Below are 17,995 nucleotides of genomic sequence, written 5' to 3' on the forward strand. Positions count from 1 at the left end.
AAGTGTTCTAAAATTAGATTATAGTGGTGGTTGCACAACTCTGTAATATACTAAAAACACTGAATTGTATGCTTAAATGAGTTAATTGTTTGGTATGTGAATTATATCTCAAAGCCATTTTTCTTTAAAAAGACAAAGATTATTAGAATGGATTTTAAAAATGACTCACTTCAAAAATGATATAGCTAAAGTAGAAGGATGGTTAAAGACATACCACGAAAACACTAATGAAAAAAACTAACATGGCTATATTAATGTCATATAAAATAGACTTCAGAATAAGGAAAATCTGCAGAGATAAAGGACATTACGTAATGATAAGAGTTCACCAAGAAGACATAATCCAAATGTGTATGCATCTAACAAAAGAGCTTTAAAATATATTTATCAAAAACTAGTAGGGCAGGGCCCAGTGGCTCACACCTGTGATCTCAGCCCTTCCAGAGGCCAAGGAGGGAGGATTGTATGAGCCCAGGAGTTCAAGACCAGCCAGGGCAACATAGTAAGACCCTGTCTCTTCACAAAATTAAAGTTAGCCAGGCGTGGTGGTGTGTGCCTCTGGTCCCAGCTGCCCAGGAGTTGGAGGCTGCAGTGAGCTATGATTGAGCCACTACACTCTAGTGTGGGTGACAGCAAGACCCTGTCTCTAAAAAGAAACTAACAACTGAAAAGAGAAACAGGTCCACAGTTGCAGTTGATGACTTCAGTAAACCTGTCTCAGGATACATTAGAACTTATAGTCAGAAAATCAGAAAGATTATAGAAGAACCTAATGCCAGATGATATCAGAAGCCAACAAGATCTTTTTTTTTTTTTTCTGAGATGGAGTCTCACTCTGTCACCCAGGCTGGAGTGCAGTGGTGCGATCTTGGCTTACTGCAACCTCCGCCTTCCAGGTTCAAGCAATTCTCCTGCCTCAGCCTCAAGTAGCTGGGACTACAGGCGCCCACCACCATGCCCAGCTAACTTTTTTTGTATTTTTAGTAAAGACGGGGTTTCACGATATTGTCCAGGCTGGTCTCGAGCTCCTGTCCTTGTGATCTGCCTACCTCGGCCTCCCAAAGTGCTGGGATTACAGGCATGAGCTTGGCCTAATTGACATTTTTATAACACTTGACCCACCAGCTGTAGAATGAAGAAAATCTGCCAAGAAGTACCACATTCTGGGTCATAACAAATCTTAACAAATTTAAAAGAACTGAAATCATGCACAGTATGCTCTGTGATCATACTGGAATTAGAGTAGAATAATAGGTACGGGAAGGCTAGGCACTGTGGCTCATGCCTATAATCCCAGCACTGTGGGAGGCCGAGGTGGCCAGATTGCTTGAGCCCAAGAGTTTGAGACCAGCCTGGGCAACATAGGGATACCTTGTCACTACAAAAAAATACAAAAAATTAGCTGAGTGTGGTGGTGCATGCCTGTAGTCCCAGCCACTCGGGAGACTGAGGTGGGAGGATCACTTGAGCCTGGGAGATCAAGGCTGCAGTGAGCTATGATCGTGCCACTGTACTACAGCCTAGGTGACAGAGTGAGACCCTGTCTCACAAAAAGAAAAAAAAAAAACCTTTTGTGATCCTTAACCCATTGTGACCAAATGGTTCTTAAGTAGGGAATGTCTATGTAGTAAGTCTCCTTATTAATATTTTCAAGCATGAATAATTAGTTCTTTCCAATGTGGTTCTTACAGACATTTGCAGAGTTACCATGTTTTCTTTCCTTCCTTATGAACACTCCCATCTTTACATTGAATTTGGAGTTTTCAGGTCTTGCTCTTAAGTCAGATATCAAAAGAAACACTGAGAAGCAGACTTGTTGGCCAATTACTTGCATTACAGTGTTGAGAAAAAAAATAAAGCCAGGCACAGTGGCTCACACCTGTAATCCCAGCACTTTGGGGAGGCCCAGGTGGGCAGATCACCTGAGGTCAGGAGTTCAAGACCAGCCTGGCCAACATGGTGAAATCCCGTCTCCACTAACAATACAAAAATTAGCTGGGTGTGGTGGCGCATGCCTGTAATCCCAGCTACTCAGGAGGCTGAGGCAGGAGAATTGCTCAAACCTGGGAGGCAGAGGTTGCAGTGAGCCGAGATTGCACCACTGCACTCCAGCTTGGGCAACAAAAGCGAAACTGTCTCAAAGAAAAAAAAAAAAGAAAAAAATAATTGCTAGTAGATGTTCTTTCCTAAATCATTTAGCATTTACCAACTGTCCAGACCAAAGGTCATTTTCAGGTAGGAAAGTTCTGATTTCAACTTCTCCATTGGCCCATGCTCAGCACAACTTATCCTGTTCCCAAGTACTCATTGAAGAACTTGTTTACTTGGCTGTCACTGACACCAAATGGGCTTGTAGACACAAAATACCATAAGGATGACAGTCATCAGCAGGATGCTGAAAATGGTTCCCATCAACACCAGGTTTTGCCTGCACAGCACCACACAGGGCCGGCTTCGCTCTAGCAGATCCACGGGGCTCAGGGCCTCTGCCTCCGACCAGGAGGCTGCACAGGCCAAGGCACAGCCACGGCAACGCCAGATACAGCATCTTCCCCTGTACTTCTTTATACTCAAAGTGTTTCATAATTTAAAATGGAAAACTAAATGGGTGCAGCATTCCACAGTCTCATGATAGACTGGCTGTAGGACTATGCAGGCATTGGACAGAGGTGGACTTGTGAAAAAAAAAAAAAAAAAAAAGACCACGCAGGCAGTTGGTTAAATGGATCTGGAGCTCTACTCCAGACCTGCTTACTCAATGATTATGGCCACCAGATGGGAATCTAGATTCAACAAACCTCTCCAGAATGATTCTGTTACATAGGCAGGTTTAGGAAGCACTGTGACTATTCTACAGAAATGCCTAAAACAGAGTCCTATAGGACTGACACCTGCATTGTGCTTCCTGTGGAACTTCTCTTAATATAGTCTACAGTTGTATTAGCTCTTGGTGGGACGACAGTCCACAGAAAGGAGACAGACTGGAGAAGGATCTTCAACATGTTACAGAAGAACACGTGAAAAAACCGAAAGTATTTGGCCTAGAATAAGGAAGACTTGTAGCAATTATCAAATATTGCAAAGTAGGGCATGGATATAGAATTGGGATTAGGCTTAAATTTCTTGCTGTGACTCATGCCTGTAGTCCCAACACTTTAGGAGGCCTAGGTGGGAGAATCACTTGAGCCCAGGAGTTCAAGAACAGCCTGGGCAACATAGGCCCCATCTCTACTAAAAAAATAAAAAATTAGCCAGGTATGATGGTGTGTACCTATATTCCCAGCTGCTTGGGAGGCTGAGGCAGGAGGATCGCTTGAGCCTGAGAAGTCAAGGTGGAGTGAGCCATGATCATGCCACTGTACTCCAGCCTGGGCAACAGAGTGAGGCTCTGTCTCAAAAGAAAAGAAAAAAATAATAAATAAATTTCTTTAGTTTCACTGGATGGAACCAGTTTTGGACCCAAAGAAGGAAAGCCTCTAACTATTCAATAGTAGAATGGTTTACTTTTTGGAAATAATGGGTGCCTTTTTCCTGGAAGTAGAGGTTTTCAGGAATGTTAGAGAATTCCTCCATGGGCTGGGAAGTTGGCATAGATAAAATAAAATAGCCCTTTTTATTCTAAGGGCTTTTTTTTTCCTTTGTGGATTCTTTTTTGTTGTTGTTTTCACATAAGTATTTCAGTTTTCTCATTTTTCTACAGTGAACATAGAATTCTTAAGTAAGCATTTCTTTTTTCTCTCTTTTTCAGAAGCAAACAATGCATACTGCCTACTCTTTCCTCTACCCCCAATTGTCTTTTTTTTTTTTTTTTTTTTTTTTTTTTGAGAGAGTCTCACTCTGTCGCCCAGGCTGGAGTACAGTGGCATGAATTCCACTCATTGGAGCCTCCACCTCCCAGGTTCAAGCAATTCTCCTGCCTCAGCCACCCAAGTAGCTGGAATTACAGGCATGAGCCACCATGCCCCAGCTATTTTTTGCATTTTTAGTAGAGATGGGGTTTTGCCATGTTGGCCAGGCTGGTCTTGAACTCCGGACCTCAGGTGATCCGCCTGCCTTGGCCTCCCACAGTGCTGGGATTACAGGCATCAGCCACTGCGCCCATCCCCAGTTGTCTTGAAAGACCTTTCTTTTCACCTTTCTTTTCAGCAAGGAATACTTTCTCCATCCCTTATTCCTGTCACTAGTGCCATTTCACCAAGTCTGAGGGATACCCATGGGATCATATTTACCTCTCATGGGATCATATTTACCTCTTTTTGTTAAAATAAGCAATTTTATTCATCATTGATACTCTGTGCATTTTATAGTTTTTCTTATCTACTTCGTTTGGAGAACTGTTTTATGGGTTTTTGTTTTTTTTGTTTCTTTTGAGATGGAGTCTCACTCTGTCGCCCAGGCTGGGGGTACAGTGGCACCATCTTGGCTCTCACTGCAACCTCTGCCTCCCAGGTTCAAGCAGTTCTCCTACCTCAGCCCCCCGAGTAGCTGGGATTACAGGCACGCACCACCATGTCCAGCTAATTTTTGTATTTTTAGTAGGGATTGGGTATCACCATGTTGGCCAGGCTGGTCTCCAAACTCCTGACCTCAAGTGATCCGCCCACCCTCAGCCGCTCAAAGTGCTGGGATTACAGATGGGAGCCGCCATGCCTGGCCCTCTTTACTCTTTAAACTAATATGTAATCAGCCTGGAGCACATCATTATAATAATATGTGCTAAATAAAAGCATTCTTTGGAGTAATAGTTTAAGTGTCTGGTAGATTATTGTAATTTTTTTTTTTTGAGGTGGACTCTCACTCTGTCACCCAGTCTGGAGTGCAGTGGCGTGACCTTGGCTCACTGCAACCTCCACCTCCCGAATTCAAGTGATCCTCCTGCCTCAGCCTCCCAAGTAGCTGGGATTACAGGCGCCTGCCACCACGACCAGCTAATTTTTGTATTTTTAGTAGAGACAGGGTTTCACCATATTGGCTAGCCTGGTCTCAAACTCCTGACCTTGTGATCCACTGGTCTTGGCCTCCCAAAGTGCTGGGATTACAGGCGTGAGCCACCACGACTGGCCCGATTATTATAACTTTTACCTGAGATTGAAAAAGTTTTAGAAATTTCTTTTTGTGGCCAGGCATGGTGGCACATGCCTGTAATCCCAGCACTTTGGGAGGAGGAGATGAGTGGATCACTTGAAGCCAGGAGATCAAGACCAGCCTGGCCAACACAGTGAAACCCCGTGTCTACTGAAAATACAAAAATTAGCTGGGTGTGGTGGCTCACACTTGTGGTCCCAGCTACTTGAGAGGCTGGGGCACAAGAATCTCTTAAACCAGGGAAGCAGAGGTTGCAGTGAGCCGTGATGGCGCCACTGTACTCCAGTCTGGGTGACAGAGCAAGATCTTGTCTCAAAAAAAAAAAAAAAAGAAATTTCTTTTTGTGAAGTCATTCACATTACCAATGTTTAATAGAGTTCTGTTTTTTTTTTACAGAAAAATTTTGAAAGACTTATCTTCTGAAGATACACGGGGCAGAAAAGGAGACGGAGAAAATTCTGGAGTTTCTGCTGTCACTTCTATGTCTGTTCCAACTCCCATCTATCAGACTAGCAGCGGACAATACAGTATGTATAGGAATCAATTTCCACATTATAAACACACAAAACCTGACTTTTTTGTAGAAAGAAATGGTGTTAGGAAAACTGTCATACTTTGATAGTGATGATTATTAAAGGATGTTTTCAGCCAGGAATAATGCGAAGTACTGTTTCAGCATTATTTCATTTACTCCTTATAACAACTTTGTGACATAGGCAGTTATCAATGTATGAGGGAACTGAGACCTACAACCTTAGATACTGTTTTGTTTTGTTTTGAGACAGAGTCTCGCTCTTGTTGCCCAGGCCGGAGTGCAGTGGCGCGATCTTGGCTCACTGCAACCTCTGCCTCCCGGGTTCAAGTGATTCTCCTGCCTCAGCCTCCGGAGTAGCTAGGATTACAGGCATGTGCCACCACGCCCGGCTAATTTTTGTATTTTTAGTAGAGAGGGGGTTTCACCATATTGGCCAGGCTGGTCTCGAACTTTGACCTCAGGTGATCTGTCCACCTTGGCCTCCCAAAGTGCTGGGATTATAGGCATGAGCCACTGGGCCCGGCCTTATTTTGTTCATTCTTACATCTATGTAGTTCCATACATAATTGCCGTATATTATATTAGTATAATTCATTTCAGAACATTCCTGGCTTTTTTTTTTTTTTTTTTTTGAGGTGGAGTTTCGCTCTGTTGCCCAGGTTAGAGTGCAGTGCCATGATCTTGGCTCACTGCAACTTCTACCTCCCGGGTTCAAGTGATTCTCCTGCCTCAGCCTCCCAAGTAGCTGGGATTACAGGCATGCACCACTTCGCTTGGCTAATTTTTGCATTTTTAGTAGAGACGGGGTTTCACCATGTTGGCCAGGCTGGTCTCGAACTCCTCTTGACCTGAAGTGATTCACCCACCTCAGCTTCCCAAAGTGCTGGGATTACAGGCATGAGCCACCACACCTGGCCCCTGCCTATTTGTTAAAAATATTTATTGTTTGATTTATATACAGTAAAATTCACTCTTTGGGGAGTTTAAGTCTATGAGTTTTGACAAATGTGTAGAATAGTATAACACCGCCAACCAAGATTGAGTTCTGTCACCGTAACGAATTTCCTCATGCTGCCCATTTGTTATCTCCCGCTCCACTCCTAACATTAATCTTTAAGTTGCATTCTGTCTTGCCACAAAATATATGTCCCATCTGACCACCTCTTGCCGTCTCCAACCACCACCACCTTGGTTTAGGCTCTCATCTTAATTACTGGAGTAGGCATCCAATTGGTCATCTTGCTTCCATTCTTGCTCTAATAATCAGTTTTCCATACTGTGGCCAAAGTGATTTATTTAAGATGTCAACTAGATCACATTGCTCCTGCCCAAAATCCTCTAGTGACATTTTATCACACTTAGAATAAAATCCAGATCTTCCAAGGCATTACATTTAGGATCTGCCTACCACTCTGACCTCATCTCCTGCTACTTGGTGGCATTCTGACCACCCCAGACTTCCTTACTGTACCTCAGACACATGAGCTTGTTTCTGCCTCAGGATCTCTGGAGTTGTCGTTGCTCATGCCTGGCATGTTCTTCCCCCAGATCCTTACGTGGCTGCTCTGCTTAAGTGTCACCTCCACAAGGAGACCACTCTCTTCAAACATGTGGCTCCTCCCTTTAGTTTTCCTTAACCTCCCATATTTTTCTTTATAGCATTTACATATAATTAAGTCAGTACATATTAGTTTAATTATAGATTGTATGTATGTAACTATAGATTAGCTTATTCATGATCTGTTTTCCCCACTAGAATATAAGATCCTTAAGGGAAAGAACCTTTTGTTTCATTCACAACTACATCCTTGACATATAGGACCTGGCATGTAGTAGGCTTTCAGTTGTTTGTTATGAATTAATTAAATAATATATATATAGAATACCTCTTGAGAAACTGGGGACCAGGCACTGTGGTTCATGCCCGTAATCTCAGTACGTTGAGAGGCTGAGGCTGGAGGATTGCTTGAAGCCACATTCAGGACCAGCCTTGGCAACATAGCAAGACTGCGTCTTCACAGAAAAATGAAAAATAATAATAATAATAATAAAAATTAAAAAAAAAAAGGCCGGGCATCATGGCATGTGACTAGTCCCATCTACTTGGGAGGCTGAAATAGGATCTCTTGAGTCTGGGAGTTCGAAGTTACCGTGAGCCGTGATCGTACCACCGTACTCCAGCCTGGGCAACAGAGCAAGACCAGTCTCAGAAAAAGAAGAAAGAAAGAAAGAAACTGGGAGCAGTGGTTGCAAGGAAAGAAGCTTGGGAGCAGAGATCAGAGGTAGTGGGGAGGTTCACATGTTATCACTGAAATAAGTGTGGTACGAACTAGTATTTAGGGCAATAGTATTTATGGGCCAATAGAACTTCGTATGATAATGGGAATGTTTATATCTGCATTGTCCCAGAATAGTAGCCACTAAACCATGTGTGACTATTGAGTGCTTGAAATATGGCTGGTGGGACTGAGAAACTGAAATTTTAATTTTGTTTAATTTTAGTTAATTTAAATAGCCACATGCAGCTAATGGCTACCCTATCAGACAGCTCAGTTTTAGAATAAATACAGCACATTAACAGATAAATACACATGTTAAGAACAGGAAGATATGTTGCAAAAATGAAAATATGTATTCACACATATTTAATATCAAAACATTTGCATCTACAGGTATGTATTTTGATATATTAGGTTGGTGTGAAAGAAATTGCGTTTTTCACCACTGAACATAATGGCAAAAGTATATAAGTCTGTATAAGCACAGGAAAATAATGGGAAGGATGTACACCAAAAGTAATCATTATCTCAGGATGGCGGTGAAGGGGGGACAATGAAATAGAGATAGATAATGGGACCTTTAATTTATTTATGTTGATACTTATATAAATAAATGTGTATGTGTGTGTATATATATATATATATATATATATATAAAATAATGTGTTGCAGGGAAGAAGATTGAAACTAATTGCTAATACAACTTCACAGCAAATCTCGGCCTGGTGTGGTGGATCACGCCCGTAATCCCTGCACTTTGGGAGGCCAAAGTGGGAGGATCACTTGATTTCTAGACCAGCCTGGGCAATATAGGGAGACCCTATCTCTATAAAAAATTAAAAAATTAGCTGAGCATGTTCGTTTGCATCTATAGTTCCAGCTACTTGGGAGGCTGAGGTAGGAGGATTGCTTGAGCCCAGGAGGTAAAGTGCAGTGGTGAACCAGGACCACACCACTACACTCCAGCCTGGGTGACAAGTGAGACCCTGTCTCAAAAAAAATAGCCAACATATCCCTGTATCTAACATTTTAAAAAATATTTTGAAACTCATAAATTAAATTTGGGGCAGTTGGGGAGGGATAATTATGAATGCACGAAAAAAATATTTTTCCATCACATACATATACATATACATGTATTTTGGCTTCCTGGTAGCTAAAGCATAAAAGGAAAAAAAAATTTCATAACTGTAATCTGAAAAGAGCGTACAGAGATGAGGCATTCGATTCTGAAGATTATATGGGAATTGAATAATGCTAAAATGTTTTCTATTTGGTCATGCCTTATGGGCATTTAAGGGCTGAGGGGAAAGCATGAACACAGGTATAATTCAGTGGAAAAATGTTTGTGGGGAGCTAAGTAGTATTTTCTACACAGTGGCTTTCTGCTATCTTTATTAGTGATTTTCACTAGGAAGTAAATGAATAGATTACATTTCTTAACTATCACTTAAGTAAATATCTTAATAACATGTAATACATTTAACAGTGGTACCACTAGAAAATGGAGCCAAGAAACCATATAAAGATGACTTATTTTCTCATTATATAACCTTTTATTCTATTGAATTTTTTTCCATAAGCACATTATCTATTCAGAAATTTTTTTTTTTTTTTTTGAGATGGAGTCTTGCTCTGTCGCCCAGACTGGAGTGCAGTGGCACCATCTCGGCTCACTGCAAGCTCCGCCTCCTGGGTTCAAACTATTCTCCTGCCTCAGCCTCCCGAGTATTGGGGACTACAGGTGCCCACCACCACACCCAGCTAATTTTTTTGTATTTTTGGTAGAGACGGGGTTTCACTATGTTGGCCAGGATGGTCTCGAACTCCTGACCTCGTGATCCACCCGCCTCAGCCTCCCAAAGTGCTGAGATTACAGGCGTGAGCCACTGCACCCGGCCAGAAATATTTTAAAGTAATAATATTTTTAATGCTTTTGACTCAAAATTACAAACTGTGTTTATGTTTCCTTTTTATTTTTTCTTAAAAATTAACTATCATGGGGCCAAGTGCTGTGGCTCATGCCTGTAATCCCAGCGCTTTGGGAGGCTGAGGCGGGTGGATCACCTGGGATCAGGAATTCAAGACCAGCCTGGCCAACATGGAGAAACTCCGTCTCTACTAAAAATACAAAAATCAGCTGGGTATGGTGGCGCACACCTGTAATCCCAGCTTCTTGGGAGGCTGAGGCACAAGAACGGCTTGAACACAGGAGGCAGAGGTTGCAGCCAGCCGAGATCGTGCCACTGCACTCCATCCTGGGCAGTAGAGCGAGACTCCATCTCAAGAAAAAAAAAGAAATGCTGTTTTATTCCTTTTACATGTAGTTCACCTAAAGTAGCCAGCAGTTACCAAGTAGAACTGCATTCATACCTGTTTTAGTAAATAGTGTTTGTGGGCTTTTTGCCACTCCTTTGAATTAGTGTATTATATAACCTTACAATAGCTATTTTCTCTTTTTGATTAAAGTTGCCATTGCCCCCAATGGAACCTTACAGTTGGCAAGTCCAGGCACAGATGGAGTACAGGGACTTCAGACATTAACCATGACAAATTCAGGCAGTACTCAGCAAGGTACAACTATTCTTCAGTATGCGCAGACCTCTGATGGACAGCAGATACTTGTGCCCAGCAATCAGGTGGTCGTACAGAGTAAGTATGCTTTCTGTCTACAGAAAGTCTCCTAACACTGTCAGAGACACTTACCAACTAACTCATTCACTCTTGGTTACTATCTAGCTGCATCAGGAGATATGCAAACATATCAGATCCGAACTACACCTTCAGCTACTTCTCTGCCACAAACTGTGGTGATGACATCTCCTGTGACTCTTACCTCTCAGACAGCTAAGACAGATGACCCCCAATTGAAAAGGGAAATAAGGTTAATGAAAAACAGGTAGGTAGTAAAATCATACTACCAGAATGGGTAATGTTTTTACAAATCTCACAACATAACCAGATGTTAACTTGAACTGTATACAGTCATGGGCTGCATGACAATGTTTAAGTAAACAATGGACCACATAAATGAATGACGGTGGTCCCGTAAAATTATAATGGAGCTAAAAAGTCCTGTGGTAATGTCATAGTCCAACACATTACTCACGTTTGTGGCAATGCTGGTATAAACAAACTTTTTGTGCTGCCAGTCATATAAAAGTGTAGCATATGCAATTATGTATAGAACATAATACTTGATACTATAATAAGTGAATATGTTACTGGTTTATGAATTTACTATACTTTTAATCATTATTTTAAAGTGTATACCTTCTACTTTTTTTTTTTTAAAGTTAACTGTAGGCCAGGCATGGTGGCTCACGCCTGTAATCCCAGCACTTTGGGAGGCTGAGGCGGGCGGATCACGAGGTCAGGAGATTGAGACCATCCTGGCTAACATGGTGAAATTCCATCTCTACTGAAAATACAAAAAAATTAGCCGGGCGTGGTGGCGGGTGCCTGTAGTCCCAGCTACTCGGGAGGCTGAGGCAGGAGGATGGCATGAACCTGGGAGCCGAAGCTTGCAGTAAGCTGAGATTGCACCACTGCACTCCAGCCTGGGCAACAGAGTGAAACTCTGTCTCAAAAAAAAAAAAAAAAAAGTTAACTGTAAAACAGCCTCAAGGCAGCCCCTACAGGAGGTATTCCAGAAGAAGGCATTGTTATCATAGGAGATAACAGCTCCCTGTGTGTTATTTCCCCTAAAGACCTTCCAGTGGGATAAGGTATGGAGGTGGAAGACAGTGATATTGATGATCCTGACCCTAGGCTAGTTAGCCTAGGCTAATGTTGGTGTTTGTGTCTTAATTTTTAACAAAAAAGTTCAAAAAGTAGAAAAGTTATATTTGGTTTTTGTGATTTTTTTTTTTTTTAAGACAAGGTCTCACTGTGTCACCCACACTGGAGTGCAGTGGCACAATCTTGGCTTACTGCAACCTCTGCCTCCTGGGCTCAAGTGATCCTCCCAGCTTGGCCTCCCAAGTAGCTGAGACTACAGATGCATACCACCACACCCAGCTAATTTTTTTTTTTTTTTTTTGTAGAGGTGGGGTTTTGCCATGTTGCTTAGGCTGGTCTCAGACCTGGGCTCAAGTGATCCATCCACCTGCCTCAGCCTCCCAAAGTGCTGGGATTACAGGCATGAACCACTGCACCCAGCCCCCAAAAATTTAAAATTAGCTAGTACAACCACTATGAAAACCAGTATGGAGAGTTCTCAAAAAACTAAAAATAGAAATCTACCCAAAGGAAAAGAAATCAGTATATCAAAGGGATACCTGTACTCATAAGTTTACTTGCAGCACTATTCACGCACAATAGCTAATAGAATCAACCTGTGTCCATCAGTGGATAAATGGATAAGAAAGAATTAAATCATGTCGTTTGCAGCAACATGGATGGAATTATCTTAAGTGAATTATCTTAAGTGAAATAAGCCAGGCATAAAAAGAAAAATATCACATTCTCACTTATATGTGGGAGCTAAAATATTTGAACTCATGGAAGTAGAGAGTGGAAAAATAGGGCCGGGCATGGTGGTTTATGCCTGTAATCCCAGCACTTTGAGAGGCCGAGGCGGGAGGATCACTTGAGCCTAGGAGTTCAGTGCAAGCCTGGGCAGCATACCCATTGCTACAAAAAATAAAAAATTAGCCAGGCATGGTGGCGTGTGCCTAAAGTCCCAGCTACTTGGGAGGCTGAGGTGGAAGGATTGCTTGAGCCCAGGGGGTTGAGGCAGTGTGATCACACCCCTGCACTTCAGCCTGGGCAACAGAGCAAGACCCTATTTCAAGAAAAAAGAGAGAATGGAAAAATAGGTAACAGAGACTGGGAAGGGTGAGGGGCAAGGAAGAGGATGAAGAGAGTTAAAGGGTACAAACCCATACACAGTAAGATAAAAGGAATAAATTCAGTGTTTCGTAGCAGAGTAGGATGACCATCCTTAACAAAAACCTATTAATACTCAGGTGATGGACACCCCGAATCCCCTGACTTGATCACTACACATTATATACATGTAACACATTTTCTCATGTGCTCCATAAATATGCACAGAAACATTTTTAATAGAAAAAAACATACAGGCCAGGCGTGGTGGCTCACACGTGTAATCCCAACATTTTCGGAGGCCAAGGCGGGAGGATCACTTGAGCCCAGGAGTTTGAGACCAGCCTGGGCAACATAGGGAGACCCCATCTCTAAAAAAAATTTAAAACATTAGCTAGATGTGGTAGAGGCAGGAGAATCACTTGAACCCGGAGGCAGAAGTTGCAGTGAGCCATGATCATGCCATTGTTCTTCAGCCTGGGTGACAGAGCAAGACTCTGTCTCAAAAATAAAACAAACAAAAAAAAACCACACAAGTAGTTAATAATCATATAAAAGACTACTCAGCCTTATTAGTAATCAAAGAAATACACATTAATGCTACACACTTATATACCCTTTATGCCCACCCAATTGGCAAAAATTTTAAAGTCTAACCAAGAGTTGGCAAGGATTTGGAACAATGGTCAGGAATTCATAGATACTACTATAGGAGTGTAAATTGATGCAGCCATTTTGGAAATTAGGCCTTATCTTGTACAGTTGACGTGGGTATACTCTGTGACGCAGCTGTTTTAGTCTGTGTGACTGAGAGAAACTTGCAGGAAGTATGTATAAGAATTTTCATAGCAGCAAAAAATCAGGAAACAACCTCAAGATTCATTGATAACGGAATAGGTACATATTGAGCCTAAACATAAAAATGGGGGGAAAAAAGAATAGGTACATAAATTGTGACTGTATTTATACAATGGAATGTTTATTTGTAATGACTGAACGAATAATCATTTCAACATGAATAAATCTTAGAAAAATTGATTGAAAAAATGCAAGTTGCAACAATACACAAAGTATGATATTTTATAATTTTAGAAAATAAACTAAATGATAGGCAGTTTTAGGGTCATATACGTATATACTACAACTATAAAAATAAGAAATGAGATGTCACATGGCAAAAATTATAAAGTGGTAATACTGTCATTGGGCATATAAGGAAAAGGGTACCTCATACATTACTGAGGAGAAGTACGGAGTTTTATGGTATCTACTTGCTCCAACATTTCTACTTGTATGTGACAAAAGATACCATAAAGAAACTTAAAAATAAGTCTGTTAACTAGGAAAAATATTTGCAACTTTTATATAAAGAGAAAGAATTACAAGATGTATAGATTATATAAAGATTTATTTCTGTAAATAAGAGACCTAACAGAAGGAAACTGGTCTGTGAAAGATGGCCTTGTAAACATGAAATTATTCCAAACTTTGTGCATAATGAGGGAAATGTTAAAGCAGTGAGGTTCACTTTTTGTCAGCCGCTAGACTGACAACCATTTTAAAATGTTCATAACAGGCACTCTCATGTACTGCCCCTGGGAATGTAAATGGTACAAATACTCTGGAGGACAATCTGGCAAATCTTTTTTTTTCCCTTGTTTCTTTCTGGATTGACTCTGGGATTTTTTTCCTTCCTTTTTTCCCCCCTTATTTGTCTGTACTTCAATGAATATAAATTGGCACTATCTCTTGACTTTAAGTGAATATAGCTTGTGATCCTTCAAGAAATACATGTGTAGAAATACATGTAAAGAATGGAGGCTGAGTGGGTGGTTCACGCCCATAATCCCAACACCATGACCAGGAGTGAGACCAGCCTAGCCAACATACTGAGACCTCATCTCTACAAAAATAAAATTAGCTGTTGTGGTGGTGTGCACCTGTAGTCCCAGCTACTTGGGAGGCTGAAGTGGGGATATCTTGAGTCCAGGAGGTCAAGGTTGCAATGAGCTGTGATGGTGCCACTGCACTCAGCCTGGGTGACAGAGTGAGACCCTGTCTCAAAACAAAAGAAGAAAAAAGAAGAATGTTTACTGGAAACCACTTTAAAAAAAAAACAAAAAACAGAGCTTAAAGGTAAAAATAAAGTCTTTTTGTGAGGGGATGGATTTTGTACAGTCCTTTTAAAAGTAAAGATGTGTACTGAAAAGCAAGTTGCAAATAGTATCTACATACATAGCATAAAAATCTTAAAATAGTACTGTTTCTTTCTTTCTTTCTTTTTTTAAGACAGAGTCTTGCTCTGTTGCCCAGGCTGGAGTGCAGTGGCACGATCTTGGCTCACTGCAACCTCGACCTCCCAGCTTCAAGTGATCCTCCTGCGTCAGCCTCCCATGTAGCTGGGATTACAAGCATGTGCCACCACGGCTAATTTTTGTATTTTTAGTAGAGATGGGGTTTTGCCATGTTGGCCAGGCTGGTCTCAAACTCCTGACCTCAGGTGATCTGCCCGCCTTGGCCTCTAAAGTGCTGGGATTACAGGCATGAGCCACCATGTCTGGCCAATACTTCCTATTTCTATATGTATATAAACTTACATATGACTTCACAGAAATGTTTTAAGAGGACATGCACAGAACTTGAGTATTTGCCCAAGCATTGTTTGTAATTTGAACTTAAATAAAAGAAGTCATGTGTCAGAAGTTTACCAGAGGACCCATGATTTCACTCTTTGGTATTTATTCAAGAGAAATGAAACCTTTCTACAAAAAGACTGGCACAAAAACATGCCTATGCAGCTAACCCTAGAAACAGCGCAAGAGACAGGATAAACAAATGGTGGTTATATTCATACAGTGGACTATGTCCAGCAATGTGAAGGAACAAACCCCCATGCAGCAACATGGATGAACCTCAGATGGGCTGAGTGAAGGGACACCAGACACCAGAGTACGTAGTGTACGACACTCTTACATGAGGTTCTAGAACAGGAAAAAAACTAATCTCTGGTGATAAAAATCAAAACGATAGTTGCTTGGAAGGGGGCTGACCAGGAAGGGGCATGAGGGAACTTTCTGGGACAGTGGGAATGTTCTGTTGTCTTGACAGAGGTGTGGGTTATACAGGTATACACAATTGCCAAAACTGACTGAATTCTACACTCAAGATATATGTATTCGCTGTGTGTAGATGATACTTTAAAGAGAAAAAAAGGTGACCACGGAAAATTACTGAAGAACATTTACCATTTAAAGAATGTGAAGTTTTTTCTAACATTGTTTTTTTAATGCTCATATTTAGAGAAGCTGCTCGAGAATGTCGCAGAAAGAAGAAAGAATATGTGAAATGCCTGGAAAACCGAGTTGCAGTCCTGGAAAATCAAAATAAAACTCTAATAGAAGAGTTAAAAACTTTGAAGGATCTTTATTCCAATAAAAGTGTTTGATTCCTAAGAAAGAAAATATTTTTGTGGACTTGTATAAAAATTAAATGGATTTCTTAGTGGAGTTTTATAAATTAAAAGGTCAAAACTGAAGCTTTTTATTTAGGCTTTTCCAACTCAAGGATAAATATCTTACGGACGATATCTAGTGACAGAGGAGAAAGTGGAAAATGACCTCAAGGAAGCTACGGGCACAACTGGAAGCTTTGTAGAAATTAAACATATTCAAGGAGCAAGAAATGAACTTTCAGCAGTCTAAATGTTCTAAATAACCAATAGTCGCCAATCTAAAATGGCAGAGAAGATGAAATTTGATAAACTGAATTTTTTAAAAAATCAATTTACCCTACAGGTTTGCATTTCTCTTTGCTGAAATTTACCTTTTTTTAGTTACGTGTGTGTGTGTGTGTGTGTGTGTGTGTGTGTGTGTGTAATTTCTGCCAATAAATTCTAAATTACAAAGGTAAGAGAAAACATAGTACATTACTAAATATATAAAGTATGTGTTTTGATTATGTATACTTGTTCTAGTGTCAAGTCTTTTTAAGTGGGTTTTTAAAAGTTTGTTTATTGGACTTGAATGGATTTTGAGACTGGGTTAATTATTTTTGAGGTCTTATCCTAAAAGGCATCTAAGGTACATGAGTGGAGTATGGTGATTTTATAACATTTTTTATCAGAATGGAAAAAGAACTGTTTAAAAGTTTGATACTTTTAAATAGTTGATTTTTTTGCTTACTCTGGTAATGATTTTCTACAAATACATAATAAATTTTTTTTTGATTCTATATTCTGTATGCAGTTGGATATCCATGACTTATTCTGCTGTGCTTTAATAGAACGGAATGTTTACAGGCCCTTAAAATATTATTTTTTAAAAACCTTCTAAAGATGCATACCAAAGTTTTTCCAAGAAGATTTTATAATCAATTTAATAATGTAAGGTTTATCAGATTCTATAATAGTATAGTTATTAAGGCAATTTTATGTTAGAGACTATTTTGTAATGTAGTGAATGGTACCTTTATAAGAAAAGTGACTGCCAATATATTTTTATAGCTGATCTTTATAAATTCTAATGTTGAGTTTTTAATGATTATTTTAAATGTTTATATAGTTTAGTAAAATTTGTATCTCAAAGTATCACTTTTATATTATGGGATGTTTTCAGATTGGCTAATATTTGCATTGTAAATTTTGTATGCAGTTTATCTAAAATTCAGAAATACTGTCAGTACACCAGTGTTTAACATCTGTATTCCAATTTGTATACAGTTTAAAATTGTACTGCAAAACTATTGTGTGCTCTTATACAGTATGTATCATATTGTTATCTGTGAAATTAAAGGACATTTGATAGTCTACCGAATGTAAAATATAATGCTTGGTATATGAATGATAAGCTTGCTGGTGGCCATGCTGTTAATTATCCTAATGCTATGTAGAAATCTTCACTTAAGTGATACATTTGTGTTTGACCCTCCTGATGAAATTTCTCATTAAAAGGGTCTTTTAAAATGGGACTCTGTTGACTTGGCAGCACTTTATGAAAAGAAAAAAAAGTTTGATCGCCAGGGGGATTACTTACATCACTTACTACCTTGTGTAAAGCCAGAATCTCAAACTGGTGGCCCATTAGGCCTAAGAATATGAGGAGGTATGAGGTCACTGGGTTATGTCAAAAGACTTTCAACAGATAATATATTATTATTGGGTAGACACCATGCTTGTTTACAACAGAGGTAGCCTAGCTCTTAGTGCTTTTAACAGCTGGACATCTGCAAATATTTGTAAACTCTGCTGCCTTCAGACTTCTTCTGGTGT

General features: G+C 40.2%; 1 protein-coding gene across 5 annotated transcripts in view; it reads left to right on the forward strand.

Moving 5' to 3' along the window:
- ATF1 (activating transcription factor 1) overlaps positions 1 to 17,694 on the forward strand; it is a 57,543-nt gene extending 39,849 nt beyond the window's left edge. For all 5 annotated transcript variants that reach the window (XM_024257329.2, XM_054527211.1, XM_024257331.2 and 2 more), the window contains 4 exons: positions 5,482 to 5,612; positions 10,369 to 10,551; positions 10,639 to 10,798; positions 16,030 to 17,694. In XM_024257329.2, the coding sequence (XP_024113097.1) occupies positions 5,482 to 5,612; positions 10,369 to 10,551; positions 10,639 to 10,798; positions 16,030 to 16,174 (619 nt within the window). In that variant the 3' untranslated portion in view covers positions 16,175 to 17,694. The remainder of the gene's footprint in view (positions 1 to 5,481; positions 5,613 to 10,368; positions 10,552 to 10,638; positions 10,799 to 16,029) is intronic.
- The last annotated feature ends 301 nt before the right edge of the window (positions 17,695 to 17,995 follow it).

This window comes from Pongo abelii, chromosome 10, assembly GCF_028885655.2.
Source record: "Pongo abelii isolate AG06213 chromosome 10, NHGRI_mPonAbe1-v2.0_pri, whole genome shotgun sequence".
Taxonomy (NCBI): domain Eukaryota; kingdom Metazoa; phylum Chordata; class Mammalia; order Primates; family Hominidae; genus Pongo; species Pongo abelii.